General features: G+C 37.6%; 1 protein-coding gene and 1 long non-coding RNA gene across 3 annotated transcripts in view; one reads left to right on the top strand and one right to left on the bottom strand.

Moving 5' to 3' along the window:
- Nucleotides 1–497: 497 nt before the first annotated feature.
- Nucleotides 498–18,412, bottom strand: LOC139041482 (endogenous retrovirus group K member 24 Gag polyprotein-like). 2 transcript variants are annotated; one of them, XM_070493684.1, is made up of 3 exons: nucleotides 13,091–18,412; nucleotides 12,653–12,712; nucleotides 498–8,956 (listed from the first exon to the last, which is right to left on the bottom strand). In XM_070493684.1, the coding sequence occupies exon 3, from the start codon at nucleotides 8,508–8,510 to the stop codon at nucleotides 7,434–7,436; it is 1,077 nt and encodes a 358-aa protein (XP_070349785.1). In that variant the 5' UTR covers nucleotides 8,511–8,956; nucleotides 12,653–12,712; nucleotides 13,091–18,412; the 3' UTR covers nucleotides 498–7,433. The 2 variants fall into 2 exon arrangements, with proteins under 2 accessions (XP_070349785.1, XP_070349784.1); XM_070493683.1 differs by having other exon boundaries at nucleotides 498–12,712.
- The window catches only part of LOC139041483 (uncharacterized), a 16,778-nt gene continuing 4,526 nt past the window's right edge, over nucleotides 15,626–27,877 (top strand). Inside the window, exons 1-3 of the long non-coding RNA XR_011496702.1 lie at nucleotides 15,626–15,763; nucleotides 21,773–21,850; nucleotides 23,934–24,006. This is a non-coding gene — a long non-coding RNA (uncharacterized lncRNA). The remainder of the gene's footprint in view (nucleotides 15,764–21,772; nucleotides 21,851–23,933; nucleotides 24,007–27,877) is intronic.

Below are 27,877 nucleotides of genomic sequence, written 5' to 3'. Positions count from 1 at the left end.
TGAAATTAAGATACTTCTGATTAATTCAAGTGTCAAAGAAGAAATCATATTGGAAATTTGAAAATATTTGGAACTGCATTATAATGAAAATATTACATATTATGCTCTACGAAATACATCTATATCAATATCCAGAGGAAAAGATAGAGTATTAAATAATATAAAAATGACTGAAATTAACAAGTAATCACTCATTTCATGTAATTAAGAAAAATAATGTCTCAAAAGTAAAAGGAAAGATGAAATGGGAGAGAAAAGAAGAGAAAGATGAGAACATAAAAAATGAATTGAAAACAAACACAATAGGATCAATAAAGTCAACAAATGTAGTTCCTTGAAAAAAGTAACAAAATTAATTAATCTCTGATGAGACTGACTGAGCAAAAAGAGGGAAATCACAATAAACCAATATAAGGAATGAAAAAAGAATATAACTAAATATCTTGCAGATATTAAAAATACAATAGAGTAGTGTCCCCCTCCGCCCACCCCTACTTATCCACAGTTTCACCTTCTGTGGTTTCAGTTACCTGTGGTCAACTGTGGTCCAAATATAATAAAGGAAAAATTCTGGAAATAAGCAATTCATAAGTTTTGAATTGTATGCCATTCCCAGTAGTGTGATGAAATCTCGTGCTGTCCTGCTCCATCCTACCTGAGACCATGAGTCATCATGCTGTCCAATGTGTCCACACTATCTACACTACCACCTGTCCACCTGTTAGTCACTTAGTAGCCGTCTCGGTTATCAGATTGACTGCCATGGCATCACAGTGCTTGTGTTTCAGTAATCCTTATTTTGCTCAATAATGGTCCCAAAGCACTATTAATCTCTTACTGTGCCTAATTTATAAATCAAACTTTATCATAGGTATGTGTGTATATATAGGTTTTGGCACTATCCTCAGTTTCAGGCTTCCATGGGGGTCTTGGAATGTATCTCCTGCAGATAAGAGGGGGCTACTTTGATCACTTTTACTGGAATACATTTAAATTTACATGAAATGGAAAGATTAATTGAAAAAAGAATTGACACAAGAAGAAATAAAAAGTAAGGAATATCCTATTACCCTGAAATAAATTGACTGATAATTTTATTATTAGTTACACACATACACACACTCTAGGATCAAACAACTTCAAAAACAAATTCTAACAAATATTTTAAAAAGAAATAGTGCCAGTCCTAAAAAAAATTCCAAAAAATAGTAAAAGTTGTATTTTTAAGAAGCTAACATACTTTGATTCTTAACCTGACAAGGTCAGTTTGAGAAGTAAAAATTACAGGCACTCACATTTATGAACATAGATGCAAAATCCTAAACTAAAATACTACCAAAAAAAATTGAACAATACATTAAAAGGGTAATATATCATGATCACCTTGAGTTTATTCTAGCAGAGTGTGGTAGGTCCTACAGCAGAACACCTGTTAGTACAATTCTCAAAATTAATGATTTAAAGGAGAAAATCATGTGATTATCTCCATAAAAGCACATTGTTTACAGATAATTTTCAGCATCTATAAAGATGAAACAAATTAGCAAACTAGAAACAGAAATGAACTTCCTAAATTTGAAAAAGAATGTAAACAAAAACACTTACAGGAAACATCATACTTAATAGTCATTAAATATTTTCTCCTTGAAATTGGATATGCCCTACCATCACTTCTGTCAGTGTCGCAATCCAATGTACACATCAGGATAGATGTGGAGAGGGCTGATGGCCACTCTGAGGTTATTATAACCAGCGTTTCAACATATACATAGTTTACATTTGTTAAACATACACAGGTGTTCTGGACAATGTAATTAGCGGATGCCAAAAATTCTTAGTGATTTCTCAAGGAGCCCTCCCTCGGCCTCTGTTTTCGTATTATCGTGTTATGCTGTGCTCGTTTTTTTTTATCTCAGAGCATGCAAGTCCTCCTAGGTAACGGGCCCTCCTGCTCTGGATATCATGTCTCCATCTGTGTCCCCAGGCGACCGTGCCTGGCTTAGCTTGCCTCCCCCTGGAGGTCTTACCTGTCATTGGCTAACCAGCCTTCTCACCTCTGGGTCACAGTTTGTTGGCAAGCCTTTTCCAGTGATTATTAACCCTTCCTGAGTCAGGGGCGGCTACATTTCCCCCTTTTGGTTTTTTAAAGCAAGGAAGGCGTCATGTTGTGCTGAGGCCAGAAGGCCCATCATAACCAATGCTTGCTCTTGTTGCCTTTGTTGTTTTTTCAGGGAGCACAGCAGATGTAAAACATAAACTATTAACATGGATAATATCAAAATCACACCAGCATTAACAAATATGCGTAAATTGAGGCCCGAGAACCAATTGGAGGGCTCTAGCCAGTGTAACCCATTTTCAATGTCTTGAAATATTTGTTGAGAGAACACTTTATGTACTTCTTGTAACTGCCTCTCTAACCGAGCTTATAGCCCAGTGATGTCATTGGCCAGGGAGGTATTAAATGCCCCTTGTAAATGTTTTCTTATTTCTTCCCAAGATGTCAGCGAGCTATTATATGGTAGGGGGTAACACATTGCATGGTAAATTGCCAGTCACATTTTAGTTTCATACGCATATTTAATGCATTTTGCTGCTCTCCCAGCCACTCTACTGCTGCCTCTAATGCCTGCAATCGTGACATTAGCCCTTTATCAATATCCGCCTGTGTCTGTAATTCTTGAGTGACATTTACCAAGACGGACTCCACTTTATGGGCTGTTTGAACACTGTTAACCAAGGCAGTAGTAGCTGTAGCGGCCGATGCAATGATAATCACCGCAGACACAATGAACGTGATTAGCGTAGCCAAAAACCGCTTAGGGCGTAATTTTTTCATGGACTCAAGGAGGATATGCAGAGCACGCTCTTCAGACCATGTCCGATTTAGAGAAACAGGTAACCAAATACACGCTCTTCTTTTTAACACCATTACATAGGTCACATTCAATGAGGTTACATTACAATGTGTTAAACAATCAGAATACCAATACGAGGGAGAAATATTAACTACACACATACTAGAAGATTCTTCGATAGTAGGGACATTTTTTCCCCATAATAACACATAAGGATGGGTGGTACAGATCATAACGGTATCAGAAACATTTCGAATCAGAGTCAATGAATAATTGCCAGTTGCATTCTCATATTTACCGTGGGACAATCCCCGTGATATAAAAGGCAACCCGACCCTCCATATTCCTTTGTGAGGGGGCTGCACACTGTCTCATTGTGAGATAGTTGTAACAGGGGTCCAGATAGGCTGTGTTCGCTCCATGTTATAGGTTTCTGACTTGATCTGTTGAAGGCCCAAGTATGATTGTCACTCAAAAGACGTCCATGAGGTCCCCAATCCAGCATGTTGGCCCCAAAGATGTTGCCCCGCCTTGGATATGCTGTATGGCAAGGGGACCCTGTACTGAGTAATGTTGGTAACGCCAATCAGATTTTAGACGGCAATTTGGGACGGAAGGAACTTGTGTGACATTACTTTTGTCTTCGTAAGATGTTGACATAGCAGTAATGTATGTCAGATTGGCTGCCTGTTGTCCTTTCTTAGGTTGGTAATATAAATACATTTGTTCCTGAAAGGTGACACATGTTGTGCTTTTGTTTTGATAAAACCATACAAAAAGGTAAATCATTAGCATACATCGCAGAGGTTCTTCTTCCTTTCGGCGCAGGCCTGTATGTTATTGTGGAGGTACCCCGGTTCCTCCTGTCCAATCAGAATCGTTAGAGGACATAGGGGGATCAGCATGCCATCAAGTAACCGGAGTAAAGAGAGGAAGATTAGGAATAAAGGCCCAATATGTGAGATTCTCATGCTCTGAAATTACCTCAACACGCATTAGAGAAGAAAAGAGGAAAAAGACAAAAACTGATTTACTTATCCATTTGTCCATTTTCCGGTAATTCCAGAGCAGGCTGTGTGCGTTTTGATGGAGTCCACTTAATGCCTTTATCTGTCAAAACACAAAGAGCTCCTCTCTTCCCACATTTAACCATAAAAGGCCCCTCCCAGATATCCATATAAGGACGTTTAATCCACACTTTGCCAAGATTTTGTGTTGAAACAGATGTGTGTAATGCTGGCCTTTGCTGGGCCATATCGTTCTGAGTTTGACCCATATATCTTTCTGTAGCTGATGTGCCATCCTCTACTAGATTCAAAAAATTTAAAGTAAATAAGGCGTGATTGAGAATACCCTGTGGATCATTCTTATAATACTCATTTCCCCCTTTCATTTTTTGTAAAGCAGCCTTTAGTGTTCTATGACATTGCTCAATAATAGCTTGTCCCATAGAATTATAGAGGATGCCAGTTTTATGGATGAAAGTATAAAACGGAGGGCAAAAGTGGGACAGCATTAGCTACATAAGCGGGATCTGTAAGAATATTCAAAGGAACAGAAGGATAGGTGCACAGGGCTAGATACACAGCTGCCAATTCTGCAATTTGAGTAGTTGAATATCCGTGAGAGACTTTGGTCTGCCAGTCATTATTAGCAAACCAAGCTATACTGGTTATTCTGGTTTTTCCGGAGCCATCAGTGAAGCGGAGTTTGTGTACAAAAACGAAAGAGTGGATGGGACAGGGATTTAAAAGAAATCTCACCCATATAAGATTGCAAAACCACTTGTATTTGTGAATTGATCATCATAACATGATCAAACTGAGAAGACGTGCAAGGTAAAAAAATGGTCTGAGGGTCAGCGCCTCACAATTGTAAATACCGTAAACGTCCCCTTTGAATAACCTCTGCTGTTCCATCAAAATGTGTATAGAGTACCTTAGCTGGTGTGTGGGGCAAGTATATCCACTCCAAGCATTTTATAACCTTGCCCGCTTTTTGAAAGACGATACCAGTAGGACTTTTAGGTGTGTTTATCACATAAAGGCATAAGGGAATTTCCGGATCAAAGTGATTTAAAAATTGGGAGGTTAGAGCCTTGTTTACGAGGCTTAGTTCTTGTTTTGCCTCAGGGATAAGAGTGCGCGTAGAAGAGGGGGAAGAGTCACCATGTAGCAAGGAAAACAAGTGACTCGGACAATGTGTCGGGATGCCAAGAAAAGGACGTATCCAATTGATATTTCCTAAAGGCTGTTGCAATGTAACTAATGTTAAAGTATTGAGTATGGAAATAGAGGGAATGAATGGCTTTACCAGGTTCTATCAATCATTAATCCTAGAAATTTCCAGGGGGAGGTAAACTGTACCTTATCTTGAGCCATAGCAGGCCTTTGCCTTTTAGCAATTCAGTTAATTGTTGGTATGCAGTTAATAATAAATTTTTAGTTGGTGCTGCTAATAAAATATCATCCATATAATGGTAAAGTTGTATAGTAGGGTATTTGCTTCGAAAACTTAATAACACATGTCCTACTAATTGTTGGCATATGGTATGACAAATAAAAATGGCAAGTAATAGGATATATTGGAATATATGAGGAAGCCATTTGGTGTAAACCTAATTCGGTCTGACCTTGTCTTTCCAAAAGGGCCTGACCGAGGCCATTGAGCATGCATTGTATATCTGCTTTAGAGATTCCCTATGGCAAGAGCAAAAGGCCCTTGAGATAAAGGTGCAACTTCCCTCCCCCTCCCAACGTTGGCGTCTCCTTAAGGATTAAGTATCTTTCCTTAGGCTAGAAACTGATTGCTGCCCGCACCTGTGACCGCCCAGCTGGAGACAATAGACTTGCCTCCTGCTATGCCCACCAAGATAGCAGACCCACTACCTGCTGTGTCCATCAAGTGCTGTGCCGACAGGGCAATCTTGTGACTATTGTGGGAGGGACATTTCAATCATATGTGAAACACCCTCTTTGAGGGTATATAACCACCCTGTGTACTCCCACTTCTTAGTGGTCTGTTACTTTGTGGAAAGACTCTTCAGGGTTATAATCCTAAAATTTAAGCTCAGAATAAACTCACCCAAATTTTCATTTATAGATATTGGTTATGGATTATTTTCGTCGACAGGTAGGACTGCTTTTCATGCCCTGAGGCAAGACCTTCCACTGATATCTCTGAGGGACCTCTTGATTGTTATAAACTGGGACAGTGAATGCAAACTTTTCCCTCTCAGCAGTGCACAAAGGTAGAGAAAAGAAACAGTCTCTAATGTCAATAACAACAATTTGCCAATTCTCAGGTATTAAAGAAGGGTTTGGCAATCCCTTCTGTAAAGCCGCCATAGGTTGCATGACAGCATTAATTGCCCTCAAGTCCTGGAGTAATCTCCATTTTCCAGATTTCTTTTTTATCACAAATACTGGAGTGTTCCAGGGACTAGTTGAGGGTTCAATATGGCCTAATTTTAGTTGTACCTCTACTAGCATCTTTAAAGCCTGTAATTTTTCTTTTGGAAGGGGCCATTGATCTATCCATACAGGCGTAGTTGTTTTCCATTGAATAGGTATGGGAGGAATGTTAATAACATCAGCGGCCCCTAGGAAAAAGGCTTAACGTTTAGAGATAATTTCCATTGAGAAAGCAAATCTCACCTCCATAGGGAGTATGGAGTTGGAAGAATGTAGGGTGTAAGTAAGGCAATTCTGTTTTCGGGTCCTCTGACTTTGAGTACGAGATCACTTCCCTCAAGCATCATAAGCCCCCCTACATCTTGTACAGATGCAGAGGTTTGATTTTAGGCCAATGGGGAGGCCAAGTGGGCAAGGCTCTAATGGTTTTATTGGTCCCAGTATCCAGGAGCCCTTCACAGGGAATCTCCTGTATGTATACTGTAAGAATGGGCTGATTTAATGTTAATAACAGTATCCAAAAAGCACCATCGCCAGTGTGGCCGAAGCCACTGGCACCCCTCTTGGCAGCGGAGGCGTGAGCAGGGGACAAGTAAGGTATTAATATTAACTGAGCTATCCTCGTCAAAGCTTCTATCACATAATAACTAGATGAACGGACCACGATTTTTATTTCACCTTGATAGTCATCATCAATTACCCCGGGAATGATGTTTAAGCCCTTCAAAGCTGAGCTAGAGCGTCCCATTAATAACCCAAAATATCCTGATTGTAAAGGTCCCCATACATTGGTAGGAACAAGAAAGGTTTTGTCAGCACAATCTATGACAACTGTCTCTGAGGCCATGAGATCCACTCCGGCACTTCCTGACGAGGCCGCCACGAAATCATTCACATAGAGTCGGCCTGCTGATTGAGAGCTCCCCAAACTTGGTTTTTCGGGGCTGTGGGGAGTGTACCCCATTTCGAGTTTCCCGACGCCAAGTCACGGTTGATTAGATTACCATCTACGTTAATTTTAGAGCAACATTGATTCACCTAATAGAATCCCCTTCAGCACCAAAGACATGGTTTAGAAGGCGGCGTTTTAATATCGGCTGGCCCTCCTTTACCAGGGATATCTTTTGGACCGGACTTGCATTGTTTTGCACGGTGTCCATTGTTATGCCACACTTAAACCAGGCATTATCAAAAAGCACCTTTGGGCAGCTGCGAAAACTCTGCCGCCATTACTTTGGCCACATGACTGAGTTCCTACTTCCTGACAGGCTCGCAGCATATCCCCTAAAGTATGAATTCGCCCTTTAAGGTGAGACATAGCAGACTGGCAATCAGCATTAGCATTTTCAAAGGCTATTTTCAACAGGATAATTTGAGCTGCTTCAGGATGAGCTATTTGTCTCTCAATTGCCTGCTGGAGACGGTCAATAAATTCTATGTATGGCTCGTTTGGCCCTTGTCGGACATTCACAAAGGAATTGGTGGCTCTGTCTGCCCCTGAAGGGGGAATTGCCTTCCAGGCTGCTAATGCCACCTCTGAACATTGTCTATGAAACATTCCATTTGCCTCACCCTGTGCTTGAGGCGTCGCATATTGGCCGACCCCCACCCCGTAACATGTCGGCACTGATTGGGAGAGGGGGTTTAAAGACAGATTATCCATAGATTGGGATACAGATATTTCATTATACTCAGACCTGAAAAGAGTATATTCAGCATGCGACAAAAGAGTCTTTGCGAGCAAAAGCCAATCACAGGGTAGCATACTATAACCAGCTCCCAGTGCCTCTGTCATCCCAACAGTGAAAGGTGACTGCCCTGCATTCTCTCTAATGCTCTTTTTCAGCTCCTTAAACACCCAAAAAGGAAGTTCTCTTCGCCCACGATTGACCATTACGGGGAAGGCACAGGGAAAAACATCAGGATCTCCACTGTTTAATCCTTCCCGAAGGCAATTATGAACCACACTATACTGCCTGGAATCAACATACGGGGCGGGTGGAGTACAAGGAGGAGCAGTAGGCAAGACAGGAGGGTTCTTGAAGGCGAAACGCCTCTCTAAAGGAGGGGGGAATGGTAAAGCGTCATTGTCTGAGGACGTTTGTTCAAAATTTGTCTGAGATTTACTAACGGCCCTTTTAAGAGTCTCTTGGTGGCGAGCAAGGCGGAGGAGGCAGTGTCGGCGCCTCCTCAGCTTTGCCTGAAGGGCGCTCAGGTGAAGAGGCCGATTTTTCCTCATCCGATAGATCCAACAAAGGGAACAGCGCAGTACGTACTGTTCCCCAAGTCGTTAAGGTATGTACATCCTTTAAAAGGCCATGCTCAAAGCGAGACTTTAGTGCCTTGCGAGCCCTTTCCCATAGCTCAATGTCCAAGGTACCATCCTCAGGGAACCAGGGGCAATGTGTAGATATTGCTAGCAACAGCTTCTGTAACTCGGCGGGAGAAACCGAAACTGAAATCACCTTCAGCAGCCGCTGAAGTGTCTTAAAGTATAATTTCTGCTGGGTCCTCAATTGTTGGCCCATCATTCTCACGGCGGACCGCCGAAAGGCAGTTGAAATTCCCCAATATCGTTACTCACCAATAATGCCGCCGATCTTGGATCACGTCAGGGTCACCACATGTCGGTGTCGCAATCCAATGTACACATCAGGATAGATGCGGAGAAGGCTGATGGCCACTCTGAGGTTATTATAACCAGCGTTTCAATATATACATAGCTTACAGCTGTTAAACATACACAGGTGTTCTGGACAATGTAATTAGCAGATGCGAAGAATTCTTAGTGATTTCTCAAGGAGCCCTCCGTCGGCCTCTGTTTTGATATTATCATGTTATTGCTGTGCTCGTATTTTTTTGTCTCGAAGCATGCAAGGCCTCCTAGGCAACGGCCCCTCCTGCTCCCCATATCGTGTCTCCATCTGTGCCCCCAGGTGACCATGCCTAGCTTAGGTTGCCTCCCCGTGGAGGTCTTACCCGTCATTGGCTAACCGGCCTTCTCACCTCTGGGTCACAGTTTGTTGGCAAGCCTTTTCCAGTGATTATTAACCCTTCCCGCATCAGGGGAGGCTACAACTTCTATTTAAAATTGTACCTGATCCTGGCCAGTGCTCTAACCGATAAGAGACTACGACCAATTTTGTCTGCTAATCAGTTTGACTCTTCTTGAGTATGCCAGTGCTTCAGACATATGCAAGATAAACGTGGTAGTGTTTGGAAAAAGACAACCTTTTCAAAGTCTGAAAATTGTAAGTAATTTACCCAAACATCACTATATAAAAAAAATCATAGGCTAATAGGTGTATATTTTCTGACTGGTACCATAATCATTTTGTCCCAATAGCAGAAGCACATCACAGGAAAATTAGCTTGAAGAAAACTGTAAAATTCTACTGTTCCTGGAAAAAGAAAGGGACTATACCTAGAAAAGACAGAGAAATGCCCCCCAAAATTAAAAATTAATTGTTCCACATGATCTAGATTTATCCAAGATCTAACATCTCTTTAGTATCAGAGCTAAAAAAAGAAATAGCATTTTCCCATATCTCAAGTCTCGTTGATATCTAAAATATTCTTAATAGCAAGAAAGAGGATCAAACATATGCAATACCTCAGATTGTAAGCCCGAGTTACATAAGTATGAAATTCACATTATAATAAAAGATCCTTGTGCCAGCCCTGTGGCTGAGTGGTTAAGTTTGCGTGCCCTGCTTCCATGGCCCAGGGTTTTGCTGGTTCAGATCCTGGGCATGGACCTGGCACCGATCATCAAGCCATGCTGAGACAGCGTCCCACATGCCACAACTAGAAGGACCCACAACTAAAATATGCAACTATGTACTGGGGGGTTTTGGGCAGAAGAAGGAAAAATAAAATCTTAAAAAAAAAAAAGATCCTCCTTCACATTTTTTGGGGAGATTGGTATTGATTTTTTTGTTTGTTTTGGAAATTAAAACTTACATTTAATTTATGAACATCTAGTACGAAAAGTTATTTAATATTATGATTTTTATTGAGATGTGTACATTTTATTTTTAGGGATTTTAAGTTTTAGAATAGCTTTTTGTGTTGTGGTTATTTTATTTTTTAAATTAAAGTGATTTATTTAAGCAACATATTCTAATTGGTTTTTCAGCTCTTAGAAGACCCAGATGCCAAGATCAAACTCAAGATCCAGTGTTTAATATTCCCTTCCCTTTAGAATTGGAATCTTTTTACTTGAGATTGACAGTTTATTTTTTTCTGTTTTCAAAATCACTAATATTTCCTTCTGCAGAGTTTAATCTGCTTTTTATTATTACGCTGAAATTTCCATTTCAGATGTTTTGCTTCTCAGCTCTAGAATTTCCACTTGGTTGCTTTTTATAGCTTTCATTTCTATCCTCGTTATTTTTCCTTTTTAATGAAATCCTTGGTCGTATTAATAATAGCTGTTTTATATTAAATATCTGCTAATTCATTCTTGAGTCTATTTCTTTGGATAAAATTTTCTTCTTGTTATGGGCCATATATTTTTCATGTTTGGTGATGAGAATGTTAATATTTATATGAAGAAAGAATGGACTGCTGTCCTTGGATGCTCAGACACTCATTGACAAGTCCCCATGATGTGGTTTCTACACAGATTCTCAGGATAACAATAAAGGTAGCTTTCTTAGGGGGCCTCCTTGTTCTCCAATCTCCAACAAGAGTACATTTCATAAATTATACTTTTTTCACTCGAGCTATTTGCCCAAGATGAAGTACCTCAAATTTGGTGTATCTCTATTCAATTAGAACTCTTCAATGTCCATAACATCAGAGATACCAAAACCTGATGTTCCAAGTTTGTCAGCAGATTCCAAGACTCTCAGAATGAGAAGAAAGTGTTTACTGAGAAGCAGAGATGAATTTGGCAAGAATCATAAAACTAATCAAAACTTGAATATTTTCCCAAGTTCTTGAGAAAAGCCTTGATTTGCTTACTGGAAGCATAATTAATCACTGGCATCCATTAGAGTCACACAAAATCTAGATTTAGTTATCATTTAATTTCCAAAAGCATTTTCCTGGACAATTTTGGGACCTTTATCACAGCTGAAAGTTTGGAAGTCATAGACATTCCCAGACAGGGTGAATACTCCATCCAATGCAAGTGAACCTTTAAATGTAAGAAAAAAAATTCCAGGACTTGGGTTCATGGTGGGCTCCTGACACAGTTTTCCAGCCTTCTTGAGTATGGTGCCCTGGACTGCCATTTTTGCTCTCATTTTTGGCCACCTGTTGTGTGTTTAAGGGAATGTGGCCCCTCTCTATGGAATGCACCAGCACCCTTTTTCTTAGAGCACTGCACTAGTCACCGTGTTATCTTTATCTAATATATTTTAGTGCATGTTGTAGGAGGCATTTCCTTTTGGCTCCTTCCTAGAGGCTTGACTTGCATGAATCTTTTGTATTGGACTCAAATCACTATGGACTTTAAAAGAAATGGTACTGGAAACAGTAAAGTTTAAACTATATCTCTCACTATTTATCAACATAAATTCCAGTTGGAACAAGGATGTAAATGCAAACAGGAAGCCAGGGAGGTACTGGCAGAGGCTCTGAGTGAATTCGCCTACAGTCTTGAGGAACACCTTTCTAACTATTCATCGAAGTCTAGAAGCTATAATTTAAATATTGATAAATTATAATTTTTAAAGCATGAAGAATAATAAGAAATACCTCATCATGGCCAATTTATTGTATTAAAGACAAAAGACAAGCTGGGAACAAAACTTGCACTTCCTTTCACAAAGTCCTAATCCCCCTAGTATAAAAAGAAATAAAAAAGAACAAAAGCCCAATTAAAAATTGGGCCTAAGGAGCTTTCTTTTCAGAAAGTTCAAAGAGAAGAAATGCTAATGGCTCTTAAACGTAAAAGATTATAAGACTTACCCTTAATATGAGAAACATAAAATAAAATTGTACTATGATACAATTTATTACTTACACTGGAAAAACAAAATCCAGAAAAATCACAACACACTTTGCTAAGAAGCTGACAAGACACAGATATTCCCATGCCATGTTGGTAAGAGAGGAAAATTATCACAGGGCAATTCTGCAATAATTAATTGGTCTAACAATTCTACCTCATGGGTTTATCATAGACAAAACTGCCTCTAAACGTTATTCGTGTGATATCATTTTGTTGTTTCTAATAACAAAGCACTAAAAACAACAAAAGTTTCCACCTAAATAGGCTTGATTAAATAAACTATGGTTTATTTATACACATAACAAATGGGTTATGTAAAAGAACGTGTGTGTGTGTGTGTGTGTGTGTGTGTGTGTGTTCTTTTCTCCATATATTGTATCTTCAGATAGTCACTGGGCAAATATCTGTTGAACACCAACCTGGAGAAGAATATGTTAATTCTCAAAGGTCCTGGAAAATACAGTAGCAGTACATTCCCCCTAGAAGAGAGACAAGCAAAGAGATTCATTAAAAAAGTTTTGATATATTTTAATGATGTATCTTTATCTTTAATATATCTTTAAGAAAAGCCATATAATTGCATGCAAATTGAATATCTTAAGTGACTGGAGTAGTTCAGAGTGAATAATGGAGAACCTGCAAAGGTAACTTTGTGTCAAGTTTAAGAAAGGTCCCTAGTTTGGTAGACTGGAGCCGGCTAAAGGATCTCGTAAGATGAAAGGCATTGCAGCACAGGTTCTAAGTCCAACTTTTAAAGTGCATTTCTCAGCTTAATATGTAACTTCTTGTTCTTTCCAGTTCTATCCTGGTTAATACATAACCCCAATTGATATGTTGTTAACTCCAATGAAACATACCAGAAATAAAAACATCCTAGATGTGTCCTTAAGCTGGTTCTGCTGACTTGAATAGAAGAATACTTTTTTCTTTGTCACTGTTCTGCTTTCCAGAAAAGCAAGAAAAAGAATTTGGATAACCACCTTTTTCTGTGTTATCAAGGGAATTCCTGCAGGGAGGGTGGGTGGTATAAAGGAAAAATTTTAATTTACAGCAGCACTTGCCCAAGAGAGAATCAAAACAATGTTTGTTTCACCTCCGCTCTTCTGGCACTAATGCTCTTAAAGAATCACGAACGTTAAGTACCTTGACCTGAATCTAACTGAAGAGTCTTTCCTGTCTATGATCACTGGAACTTGTTTTAACCAGTTGTGTACAGACATATGGACTCATCTGTGCTACATGGACAGCTAGTATTCAATTCTTAACTACCACAGCCATTGGGAACCATGTCCCTTCACTTCTAAGTACTTAAAAATGTCTGCTTTTCCTCCTCAGGAAATTACTCAGTGAATTTCTTGTCCGATGAGTCTACTTTGCCTGGCATTTAACTCAGCATTAAAAAAAAACCAAAAACCAGATAGTCTTTGTTTTATTATTTGACAGTAGGGAGAAGCAGTGGACAGGAATAAATGGCAGCTTAAGGCCCAGCAGAAAATGTTTGAATATCACTTATCACATTTCTCTCTATTCTTTCTCCCTTTGTTTTTCCTTACTCAAGACAGCTTCTTTTTAAAATATACTTCAAAGAACATTAGAGTGAAAATGTGTGATGTCACACTAATAAATGTAAGTAATAGAAATTGTGGGCTATCATTTTCTTATCAAAAAGCAAACCTTTCTCAGATAAAAATAGATATGTGAAAATTAAACTTCATTATTCAGATTTCTTTTCTTTTTTCTTTTTAATTTCTTGAGGAATCTCCATGCTCTTTTCCATAGTGTCTACGCCAATTTACATTCCCACTGGCAGTAAGCAAGAGTACTCTTTTCTCCACATCTTCACTAACACTTGTTATTTCTTGTCTTTTTTTGATAGCAGCCATCTTGACAGATGTGAAGTGATATCTCATTGTGGTTTTGATTTGCATTTCCCTGGTAGTTAGTGATGTTGAGCATTTTTTCATGTACTTGTAGGTCATTTGTATGTCTTTATTGGAAAAATGTTTATTTAGACCCTTTGCCAATTTTTTAATAGAGGTATTTGGTTTTTTGCTATTGAGTTGAATGAAGCCCTTGTATTTTTGGGGTATTAACCCCTTATTGGATATGTGGTTTGCAAATATCTTCTCCCATTCCATAGGCTGCCCTTTCATTTTGTTGATGCTTTCCTTTGCTGTGCAGAAGCTTTTTAGTTTGGTGTAGTCCCATTTGTTCATTATTGCTTTTGTTGCATTCGCTTTTGGTGTGAAATCCAAAAAATCATTGCCAGGACCGTTGTCAAGATATCTGTCCTCCCATGTTTACTGCAGCATTATTCACAACAGCCAAGGTACGGAAACAACCAAAGTGTCTGTAAACAAATGAATGGATCAAGAAAATGTGAAATATACACATATAGTGGAACATGATTCAGCCTTAAAAAAGAAGGAGATCCTGTCATTTGCAACAACATGGTTGACCCTGGAGGACATTATGCTGAATGAAATAAGCCAGACGGAGAAAGACAGACACTTTACTCTATCACTTATATGTGTGATCTATTGTTTTTAAAAAGTCAACCTCAGAGAAACAGAATAGAAAAGTGGTTGCCAGGAGCTGAGGGTTGAAGGAAATAGGGAGAGGTTGGTAAAAGGGTACAAACTTTCAGCTATCAGACGAATAAAGTCTGAGGATCTAATGTAAAACATGGTGGCTATAGTTGACAACACTGTTCTATAGAATTAAGATTTGCTAAGAGAGTAAAGCTTAAATGTTCTCACCAAAAATAAATATCTAAGTCTACGAGGTGATGGACGTGTTAATTAACTCCATATGGGAAATCATTTCACAATGTATACGTGCACCAAATCATCACATTGCGTACTTTAAACCTCTTACAATTTTATTTGTCAATTATCTTCAATAAAGCTGAAAAAAAAAAGATTATTTTCTTAACTGTGCTGCTCTCATTTTAAATACTGCCCCTCCCCATACAGAAAGTGGTTGTTCTTGCTGCTGTTGCTGCTTTTGTCCCCTCTGACAGCTGCAATGTCTTCACCAAAGCCCAAAGGACAACTGCCTTGTCACCCTTCTCACCTGCTTATTAAGGTTTCATTTCACACAAGAGAGAACAAGGGTAGGGTCCTGCTCGACTTCTGTCACTCTTCTGGAGAAGCTGCTGTCCCCTTCCCAAGGTTACACCACAAGGGAAGTTTTTTCAGGATTCTCCCCAATCTTGTGTTTGTGTGTGTCTTTCTCTTCAAAATAGTGCAATTTTGAGCAGGTAGTCTTCTTGATGACTCTCTCTGCCCGAGCTAGAAGCCCTAGTGAATTCTATCTAACCAGTCTCTATGTTTCATTAACAGAATCCCAAGAAGGAAGGGAGGAGCTCAAGAGCAATGAGAAGAAAGGATGCCGAGACCAGTGGACTGCAGCTAGAATTCCAGCAGGTGCACTCCTGCATCCACCACCCTGAGGCCAGTTCAGTCCCAGTGCAATCGAGTTTGCCATGTGCTAGAGATCAAGAAGCTGGAGTTCTGAGTAAGGTCGAGGTACAGAAAACTAAATAAACCCTCTTCTGTCCAATCAAAGCCTATGTAATAAAGGTATATATTGTTTAAAAAATATGGTAAGTCTATATTCTGCTTACTATTTCGAAGATGAGGTAATTGAAACACATAATTACTAGGTGTAGGATCAAAGGGAAAGTTCTTAGATCACTCGATGCAATAATTTTATGACAAAGGCATGTTAATTCCTATCTAATAGGGTTGCTGTTTGAATTAAACTATGAATGAATGCAAAGAATGAAGCATAGCTCTGGGCATCTAGGAGGTCCTCAATAAACGGTAATGTTATAACTACTATTAGTATCACTGTATACATTATTATTATTAACGTAATTAAAATTCATGCCCAGATGAATCTGAATTAACCCACCCCTCATTTAAAAAAATTTTACCCGTCGTTGTTGCCTAAACTGCTGGATTGAAATGTCAAGTGCGGCAATTTAATGCATGGACCCTAAGAACTGCTCCTGCAAATTGGGTGGCCACATAGCAAAGGCCAAGATTGCAGAGTGCAGACAGCGTAGTAGAAAAAAGGCATAATGACCAATGAGAATCAAAACCTTCTTCTCTTTGACTGCTGGTGGATTATTCATCTGTTAAAAAATGGAGAAAAGGGATAATGCACGCTAAGTGAAAATCTAGAAATTAAAGGAATGCAGCTTTTACACAGAGATGAAAAAGTTTTTGTTGATTTCCCCCCGCCCCCCACTGTCCCCTAGCTCACACCCTCCCTTTCAGATAGTACGCACTAGGTAAGATTCAAGCAAGTCAGGCTTTCGGGAGTGAGCCATGGGTACTCTTCTCCTCACCTATGAGCAGGTATTGAGTTGAGAGGAGCATGGTGCATGGACAAGAAAGGAAAGAATACTGCTCACCAGGAAAAGGACATTTTTCTCTTACATGAATCTGTGTACTAGAGAAGAAAAAAAGGAAATAAAAATAATGGTACATCAGAGCACCAGACACAACCCTGTAAAAATAGTGACATAAGAGCTTGTTGGTGAACCAGATTCCTGACTTTTCTGATATTCAGTTTCACTCATATTCAAAGGAAGTTTCACCCAGGCAGGAGATGTGTGTGACTTCCAATCTTGCTGCTGCGAATGTTTCCAAAATGTTCACAGAAATGCTTTTAAAATTTAAATAATAACTAAAATTTAGGATCTTATATTCTGTGACCCAATTCAGTGTTAAGATTTAAATATGTTTCCAATAGCAAATTAAGGCTTTTCTCACATGCTTAGAAAATGACTGTGACTTGAGAGTGTATGATTCTCACCAAATTCATCTCAGCTTTTCAAGTAATACCTATCTTTCTTTCCAAGGACACAGAAATCTGCTCATGACCTTGAAATATCATCGCGGCTATTGCAAAAGATCTCAGAGAGAGAGAAATCCCTTAAGAAGGTGTTTGCATTTCCTCCCTTCAATCTTCTCACCCCATCTGGGAAAAATAGCTCGACTCCAAGCAATCTATTTATCAGATGGGCTGTCATTAGTTGTTGATGGACCAAAGGGACTTAACTGAAGCGACATTTATTGCTGCAGAAAGACACAGGCAAACGCTGACATAAATCATGATGCATGCACATACACATAAGCCCTTCAAAATCAGGCAATTATTAATATTGCAATGTACTGCCCCAACCTGGCAGGGCCACCGGCCGTGTGACAGGAAGCAGGAGACAACTGTGGAGTAGGAAGTGGACAAGTTGACTACTTCCTTCATGGACTGGCCCGCACAGCTGTGGGTCAGGGAGGGCAGAAGAATTTTGGGGAACTTCTCTCCCACAGTCAAGATTTTCAGCTCTGTCATCCTTCAGCCTCTGAGTGCCAAGACTTTGCCAGCACACGGGCAAAGAAACAGCTATGTCCTCACTTTTCTTTGCGATTCTCTCACAATGGCAAGCTTGGTGGCTTCAGAAATATTGCAAGTGCAGTGGGGTTTGCAATATGAGTTACTCCCTATGCTCTGGAGAGAGCAGCAAAACAGGCTCAAGTCTAACCCGTGAGCCTGCACATTTACAGGCAAATCTCGATCACAGCACATGCCGTGTTTTAATTATTCCCCCTCTTTTTCTCTCTCTCAACAGAGGCTTAACATTGAGAGCTTGTCTCCTGGCTGTGAACCCAATCCCAACCCAGAGGCTGGTGTGTAGTGGCCTTCTAGCACATGTTCGCTTAATGAATAAATTTTCCTTTAGCTGTTAGGGAATTACGATGCCTCTCTCGCAGACAAGGGATTTAAAGCTCTTTTTAAATGTTTGCCTTCTTTTTAGTATCTCTTCTAATAGTGAGTTGTAACTACACATATAATGAGACATTCAATTAGAAACAGGACAGTAAAATGTACATTAGGATATTTCTAAATATGTAAGTTAACATTTAAAATATACTCCCATCGGGACTGGCCCGGTGGTGCAGTGGTTGAGTTTGCATGCTCGGCTTTGGTGGGCCGGGGTTCACAAGTTTGGATCCCCAGTGTGGACCTACACACCGCTCATCAAGACATTTTGTGGCAGCATCCCACACACAAAATAGGGGAAGATGGGCACAGATGTTAGCTCAGCAACCATCTTCCTCAAGCAAAAAGAGAGGATTGGCAACAGATGTTAGCTCAGGGCCAATCGTCCTCATCAAAAAAAAAAAAAAATATATATATATATATATATACATATATATATATACTCCCAATTGTCTCTTCCTAGCCAAAGATAACTAATTTACTTGAAACTTCTACATGCCTTCCAACAAAATGTACACACATTACTTATGACTAGTTTAAAGAAAAAAATAAAATATGCTAAAGTAAACTTTCTAATAAATTGCATCCACAAGGAAAACAAGTTAAGAATCATCTATATCACTGCTGTCCATCAGAAAATGGGAGCCACCATGCAAGCCATATGGAATTTTAAACTTTCTAGTATAACTTTCTAGTATAAATAGTCAACTTTCTAGCATAACCTCAATAAAATGTAAAAATAGCTTCAATTAATTTTACTAATATATAATAATCAATATAAAAATAAGATATTTTTGTACTAAACCTTTATAAAATTGATTGAAACTGTAGAATCACATACCCAAATTTTCATAAGCACACAAAACTTTTTCAATAACTGAACTGAATATCAAAAAATCATTTTCCTTTGGGGCCACCCCAGTGGCGCAGCAGTTAAGTTCACATGTTCCACTTTGGCGGCCCCGGGTTTGCTGGTTCGGATCCCAGGTGTGGACATGGCACCACTTGGCAAGCCATGCTGTGGTAGGCATCCCACATATAAAGTAGAGGAAGATGGTCACGGATGTTAGCTCAGGGCCAGTCTTCCTCAGCAAAAAGAGGAGGATTGGCAGCAGATGTTAGTTAGGGGCTGATCTTCCTCAAAAAAAAGAAAAATCATTGTCCTTTAATGTTTATATTCATCTATATTGACGAGATTGGTTTATCTTTGTAAAATTGATTGGCCTTTTGAGCAAAAGTGTATTCAAAACTGTGTCTGCCCAAGTTAAGAAAATTCAATAACTCTTGTGTGAACTCAATATAATTAACACTAAATTCAAAGGAGTGGTGAGTAAATTGAAAAGCAACTCTAAATTTGTCAATATCTATTGCATGTTCTTCAAATATTGTGTATTAACATCTTCTGGATATTGATTCCTCTTAGAAAAATGTGAAAATCACTTTCACTGATTTTTATTATGAAAAAAATGAATTTCGGTACAAAATTTTGTACCTTTCTAGCTAGGTCACAAGTAAGCTTTTCTTTACTTGGAGTTTCAAAATTAGCTCATTCATAAGAGAGAAACAAGTCACACTGTTATTCTTTGCACGTGATAATTGCACACTTGGCAAACATTCTTTTCATTTCAAGAAAATCTTGATTTGGAATTAACAGTACAGTGAGTCTTTGCAAAACTCTTCAATCACTCAACAACAAGCATTTTCAAAGAACATGAGATGATTAAAATCATTGTATTCTATTTCTTGCAATAGATCCGTAAATTGGCAATGATTCATAACATTTCCACATATATAGTGAACGATTTTAAAAATAGGATCTGTGGTGCTTTTCATAGTTGTCTTCAGAAAGCTGAGTCAAATCTTTTCAGTGTGTATCACGTGGGGAATATTAGTCTCTTGTTTTAAAATTCTGGTAGGTCTAGAAACTTGACCTCACATAACTGCAGCACTTTCTGTCATGATAATTTTTTCATGTCTAGTTAAAATTATTCTTTGATGGATGTAAAATATTCAAATATGTCTATGCCATAAGTTCAATATTTTTGATCACAAATTGACAAATGTGGAGTTTTTCTGAGACAGAACATACCCAAAATATTCATCGGGAAGTGATGTGTCTCATGTCACACAACTCACCTAAAACGAAAACAAAGTGCTGGAATTTTTCAAATTTTTAATCAACTGACATTTGGTATTATTACAAAAGTTTTGTATTCTACATGTAATTGTTTGGTGGCTTAAACGAAGATATTTCACTTCTTTTAAACTATCACTTTTAGTCTTTACCTCATAATCCTCTAACACAAACTCCATAACTGTAATAAGTAATACATATATATTATATGTATTATATACATGCTGTTTATGTAAATACATAGTTTTAGCCATCTCTCCATCTAAAAATGGTTTTCTTTTTTGCATAAAAATGCAGACTATTTTATAGTAGGCCAAAGTTGTAAGTTCAGGTCATGTTAAAACTCACTTACAAAAATTTGGTTGAATATTTAATTCTGATTTCAGGTGAATAATTGTATTGATTCTTTCTTGACTCTTGAAAAGGAACTTCTTAAAATTATGCATTTGCTAAATATTTCTGCTGATATTATCCAAGTTTGTTTTGTCCAACAGACAAACACCCTCTCGTTTTGCTCTGCTACAGAAAAGTGCTATCGCCTCCTGCAAAGTTTGCAACACACCTTCTTCCAGTTTCTTCTTTGTGTGACGGTCCCAGGAATTGCACCAGCTTATGCATTTCCATTTGACTCTATATCAGTGGTATGAGTTCACTTCAGGTGTTAAAATGTGTCCAATTTATTTTTTCATACTAGAAAAATCACAGAATTGTAATCAAAATAACAATAAGTAGTTCAATGTAATTACCAAGTAAGATTTACAAAAATATCACTGTAAGTTCTAGTTCCTTCAGAAAATATTCAAATAAACACAAGACAGTGCAACATCAGTGTTTAGAAAAAATAATTTGTACTAAATCAATCTTTGGACACTGCCTAGATCGTGTTTTTGTGTCGTACTGAAACAATGCGCACACCAGACACTGCAGTGCACTGATGGCTTATGTGACACAACAGTCCAGGTAAAATGTAGTCCTGTTCAAAAAATAAAGGGTTTTGTTGAGAAACAAAATTTTTTATTTTATTTTATTTGAATAAACTTAGATTTAAGTTTGAAAACTATGTAAAACATTTATTTTCTCTTCACTATAAATGCTAATCTAAAGTTTCTGTGACGTTTAACAAATTTTCCTTTAAAATAGATTGGCTTAATGATAGCATTTCAGAATCTAAAAGATAGCAATTATGCATTTGGAAAGTTGTACTGATCAGATTATTTTCGTAGATCTACATATTAGCATAATGGATATTATTCTTTTTAGGAATAAATGCTTTCCATTCTTCAAGAAGATAAAGTTTACTTACACACTTCAGTAAGATAAAGTCCACACCTGATTACGATTCTATGTTATGTTGTCTCTGTTGACACGGGAAGCCTGAAGTCTGTCATGCAATCCTTTGCTTTCCTTTGCCTCAAACATACTCAAACGTGTTGCATAGTCACTATTTTTTTCCCTCTCTTGGTGTCCCATCATTTTTTTTTGAAAAAGTAGCTTTATTGAGGTCAAATTTACATACAGTAAAATTCGTCAATTCAAAAGGTAGAGTTCAAGTTTGACAAACGCGTACAGCATTCTAACAGTCACTGGAGTTGTCTTCTCTCTCAACCTACAGCCGGTGGCAACCACTCATCGGCTTCCTGTCCCATTGCTTTGCCTTTTCCAGAGTTTCAGATATAAATGGAATCACATGGTATGTATTCTTTTTTATTTGACTTCTTTCACTTAGCATTGTGCTTTTGAGAATCCCCCGTGTTGTTGCAAGTGGTTGCACGTTGTCACAGATGTTGGTTTCTGCTCCTTCGCACCCTTCGGCAGCATTCCATCGCACGGATGTGGCAGTTCATCTATTCCCCAGGAGATGAACAGCTGGATTGTTTTCAGCTTTTGACCATAACAACTAAAACTGTCTTGAACATATATGTATGTATTTATGAGGATATGTATTTTCATATTTTTTTGGAAATGCAATTTCTGGGCCATCTAATAAGCTCTGTTTAGCTTTATAAGAAATGGATAAACTATTTATCAACGATTAACAATGTTGAATTTATTTCATGTGCCTACTGGCCATTCATGTATCTTCTTCAGTGAAGTAGCTGCTCAAATATTCCATCCATTTCTTTCCTCAGATATTTTTTTTCTTGTTATATAATTGTAAAAGCTCTTTATGTACGCTGGACCCAAGTGCATTAGCACACATATTTTGCAAGTAATTTCCCTTCATCTTAGTTCTCTATATAGTGTCTTTCAAGAAGTAAAGGGTTTGAATTTTGATAAAATCCAATTTATCTGTTTTCCTTTTATGTCTGGTGACTTTTTCTGTCCCACGTTTTGTCTAAGAAATCTTTGCCTAAATAAAGTGCACAAAGATTTTTCTCTTGTGTTTTTTCTAGAAATTTTAAAGTTTTAGATTTTTATATTTAAATTCCTGATTTATTTTGAGTTAATTTTTGTGTTGTATAGGTGTGCAGTAAGGGTCAGGGGTAAGCATTTTTTTAAATGGATATTCAAATGATTAAGCACCATTAAAAAATTTATTATACTTTTGGAACTGAATTACTTTGGCAACTTTGTCTCCAAAATTGACCGTACATGTATGGGTTAATTTCTGGAATCTATTTTATTATCTATTTGCCTACCCTTATTGAAATACCATACTACCTTGATTATAGTAGCTTTATTTTTCTTGAAATCATGGACTGTAAGGTCTCTAAATATTTTCTCTTTAAAAAATAGTTTTTTGATATCCATTTTATTTCTATACATGTTTTAGAATAAACATGACATTTCCTTTAAAAAACTAACTTAAAGCCTCTGGGGAGCTAGACTTGGATCACGGTAAATTTATAGAACTGACATCTAAATAGTCTCGAATCTTCAGAACAGTGAGCATGTTATTGCACTCCATTCATTTAGGACATGTTCAATTTCTCATAGAAAAGCTTTCGTTTGTCTGTGAACATGTCTCGGACATGTTTTGCTAAATTTATCTCTAAATATGTCATGGTTTTTTGATGCCACTTTTAAAATAACTGCTTTATTGAAATATAGTTTGCATACTAAAAATTCACCATTTTTAAAGCATTTTGACATATTAGATTATGTATTATCACCATGCAATAAAATTTGAAATTGATTTTAAAATAATAGCACATCAAATTTTACAGAATGCAGACAAATTTTGTCAAAAGACAAATGACTATCTCAAAAGAAAGTGACAGCTCATCTAGCAACAAAGGATTAATTTCCTTTACTATATATCACATTCCTACATATTAATAATAAAAATAGCAATGACTTAATAGAAAAATAGAGAAAGATTATGAACTAGCAGCTCATGGAAAAATAAATTTAAATATGCCCTAACCATATACTATGCATTAGGGCAAGGATCGCAAATTAGCCGCCAGTACTTACTGTCTTCGTTCTCCGTGTATTTAATTTCTCAAATCTTCCACATCTTTCTCTCAGTCTGTGATGCAGTCCACTTCTTTGGATCTCTTTTAGTCCTCTAATATTCACTTCCACTGGATTTAGTATGTTGTTAAAACCATCCTTTATGTTCTAATTTTCAATTGTTAGTGTTCCAAGTAGTCAGGGATATTGGTGACCAAAAAAATTTACGTCTCAGGAAACATCTTCCCAAAAAACTACACAGTTCAACAAGAACAAGTAAAACTACACGACCTCAAATGTCAAATTACCTGTAAATAGAAGAGTAAGCAACAAATTAGAGCAATCATTTCTCAAGCTCTTGCCTCAAATCTCTACAGAGTGGGATGCAGGAGAGACATATCTGGAAAAACCACCCAGAAGAGAGAAGGAAATGAAAGGCAGAAGATTGAGGTATGACTACCCACCCTTACCCCAAAAGAGAAGGGACGCCCAAGGGTGACAATTCTGTATGAGTCGTAGTAAATCACAGAACTCGCTAAAGTGAAGAGACAATAAGAGGTGCACACTGCTCACTGCAGGACAGCACTGAGGGAGGGGATGGCAAAGGAGAGAGAGGGGCCCACGGACACGGGGCTTAACAGAAAGAGAAAAGAGAAGACTGGTAAATATTTTCTAACTTTTATTCTAACTGGTGGTTTTTTGTTTATATGAAATATACCAATTTTCATTTATTAAATTTCCTAACTGCCACCCTTCTTAATTTCTATTTTAGTAGCTTCTTGTTTGGTTATCTTAATTTATTCATTATTGGAAATAATCATAATTTAAGTCCTTTCCAATTGTTTCGTCTTTTAAATCTTATTTTCTTGTGGAATGGAGATGGATAGTATCTATCCAGAACAATAAAATATAGTAAAAGTAATAATGGATATTCACGATTTCTATTTAACTTTAATAGAGATTAGCATGAAACTAATTTTGGATTATAATCCTTATATTTAGCCATGAAAATATCCTTCTATTAAAATTACATAAAAATTAAAAAGTGAATATTAATTTTTGTATTTCTTATATTTAGAGATATGCATATGATTTTCCATGTTATTGCTAATAAAAATATTGACAATCCTTTCATTCCTTATATAAAACTTCTTAGTCATAATGTATTAGTCTTATAATCAGCTAATGTGTTCTCTTTGCTTTTAGAATATTTCATTGCTATGCCTGAGTGAAATGCATCTGTAGTTTTCTCATTTCCTACTGTCATTCTAGTTTTGCTAGAATTATTTCATAAAGTGGAGACAGAAATGTTCCCTGGAATTGCGTGTTTATGTTTTGGTGGATTTTCTGCTCTAGACCACCCCAGAACACTGCTTTTTTGTGGTGGGAAAGGCAGTAACCTGATCATGGTCAAAATTCTTTTTAAATTTTTGGGTTGGTAATGTACCTTTTTAGATAGAAAATACATTTTAGATTCATGTTTATTTTGCTAAAAATATCTATTTTCCAATTTTAAAACTTTATTGTCTCTATTGAGCAAACCAAGTCACAAATTTCTTTTGTGTTTGTGTTTTTTCATTTATCCTTTCTTATTTGGTGCATTTTTTTCTTCTCAGTTAGGATAACAGGTTGATTAGGTTCATCAATCTTATTGACCTAGAGAGACCCAGAAATTTCATTAATTAACTCTGCAAATTTTATTTATTTAGATATTTTTAAAATTTAATAATTTTCTTTCTGATTTCTTTGGGTTTATGTTATTTTTTCTAACATCTTGAGTGTAAATTTGAGCCTATTTTTTTTACATATTGTTATAGGTATATGAGACTGTGAAGTTTCCTTTCAATACAACAGGTTTATCCTCGAGATTGGATGATATTTAGTATATGCCCATATATCTATATATCTACCTTTCCACATATATACATGTATATAAAGAGAATGAGAGATTTTATTTTCTATTTTGCAAGTTTCATTTTAATAACTTTTTTCAGAAGTTAAGGAGACTTTTGAAATATAATTTCTATGTATTTGGAAGTGTTTTAAAAGTTTCTGTAGTCCATGCCTGGACAATTTTGGAGGTGTCTGCTACTTGGACAAGTGCAGACAGAGTCTCTGATAAAATTCCCGTGTTGCTACCCAGTGGCTTTGGGGTTTATATTAATGATGTCTTTTTATTTTCTATACTTTAGTCTGTCAACATCTGAGGTCTTGCTAAGCAGGGAAGGACTGCCCTTGGCCGGGTCAGCTGATGCCCAGAGATAAGCAACCAAATCACCTTTGGCACACCTTTCACACGCAATCCCACCAGTGCAGAACCCATATCCCACAGCCTCCTTGGTCCATTACTCCTTTGTCCTAGTCACCCTAGGACCAGGTGTCAGACAGCTAAGACAGCCACTATTCCTGAGAGCCCACTGAAATTATTCAAACTAGCGGATCCTATTCCTGTTTATCTTGCCTGTGCCTTCCCACGGAAACCACAAAAAAAGGTTCTTGCCCACATTTCCTCCTGCTCCCTCTGCATCCTGACCAATCCCGGTGCTTCCCCATGCAGTCCCCCATGGGGTGGTGTGTCCCCTCCTCTTGGCATACGTAACAAGCTACCTTTCCAATGGCAGTAGTCTCCAGATCTGTTTGCCTCGCCATACCTGAATAGTAATAAAACCTACATTTTAAAACAGGATTATAGATTCAAAAACTACCTGATGAAAGAAGATGGCTCACCTATTACTGGGCTATCGTGCACACAGCTCCCACCACATAAGGCCACCTGATCGCCTTAGACGTGCGATACTCACTGTGTCACTTACACTGTCAGGGAGAAATCTCAGGTAAGAATCTGGGTTTGCACTTTCTTAACATTTTTGCCACTGAACATTCCTCAACTTTTCACCCAACCCATTCATGATTTATAAAAATTCATTATATATTTCATTGAGCAGTTGGAGCTGTGTGTACCTAAAGGTTTTCCTTAGACATCTTAGCTGCTGCACCATTGAAGACAAAATTGAATATAAGCTTTTTATAAGCTTATTTTTTAATTTCAGAGATTAGAAAAACCCTACATCTTTAGTGTTAAAAAGAGCTTTCCTTTTTCAATTAGTATTAGATAACACTTTGGATTTTTGTTTTTCTTTTCTTTCTTTCCTTCTTTGGAATTTCCTTTTTATTTTTGGCAAAATTAAAACCTTGAAACCTCATTTCATTTCCCCTCACCCCTTTTTTATCTTAATGGTTCATTAAATCCTGAAGTATGGAAACCTCTTATATAGGCCACTATGTTTTTGTTTGTCATGCTGAATTTTGCATCAAATATATCCCAGGTGGCTTGTATACAATGTCCTGTCACTACAAGATTATATACTGACAGACTGATAATGATGCTTGTATCCAGGTTCCACTGTGTAAGGTCCTTTAGAATCGTTATTAAACACGACTCGAGAACAGCATGTCCAGGCTTATTACAAAGTTGATAATGAATCTACTCTTCAGTAGCTACAAGCCGCATATGCTTCTGGTTCTCTAAACTAAATATCTGAAATATATAGTATTCTCATTCTCATTTTTGGGTCTTTAAAACCTGCTGATTATTGGTAATCTTTTGGCACCTAACACTCCCAAGCCTATGCTTAATTAATATATATTGACACAAAACTAAAAGCGGCGAGGAGACTTGTATGAGTCAGTACACCTTGTGGTTTATCTTGGTGAACGTTCCATAGATATTTGAAAACAATGTCTATGCTCCAGTTGTTGGGTGGAGTGTTCTATAGATATCATTTAGGTCAAGTTGGATGGTGGTATTATTCAAGAACTTATAATTTGCTCCTGATGAAAATAATAAGAATGATAATAAGTTTTCACATATGGAGGTATATGGAGAAGCCATTCTGGTTTAAATCTGATTTAGTCTAAAACTTGTTTTTCCCAGAGCGGCCTGACTTATGGCTCACCAAATGTGCATTGTACATCTGCTTCAAACATTTTCCCAAAGCAAAGGATGCACTCTTTAAAGATAGGGATGTAATGTCTCCCTATCTGACGCCAATACCAGTATTTCTTTAAAGATAAGCTTTTCTTCCCAGAGAACCAAGGTCAAGTTGACCTGCTGTGAACGAGCTAAACTTCAGCAAAACCTCTCCTTGTGACTTTGGGGGGAAAAAGAAATTGTGTTCCTGTCATGCTTGATGGATGTTCTTTGTTCTGAAATGGTATAAAACCATGCTGTAAACTACATTTGCCCAGAGTGCTTTCTTCCCTGGAGAAGGGACTAGTCCTCACATTAGCTCATTAAGTATCTTTCTTATTATCCATAGAT

Source organism: Equus asinus, chromosome 21, assembly GCF_041296235.1.
Source record: "Equus asinus isolate D_3611 breed Donkey chromosome 21, EquAss-T2T_v2, whole genome shotgun sequence".
Taxonomy (NCBI): domain Eukaryota; kingdom Metazoa; phylum Chordata; class Mammalia; order Perissodactyla; family Equidae; genus Equus; species Equus asinus.
The sequence above is the reverse complement of the archived record's forward strand: the minus strand, read 5'-3'. Positions and strand labels throughout refer to the sequence as shown.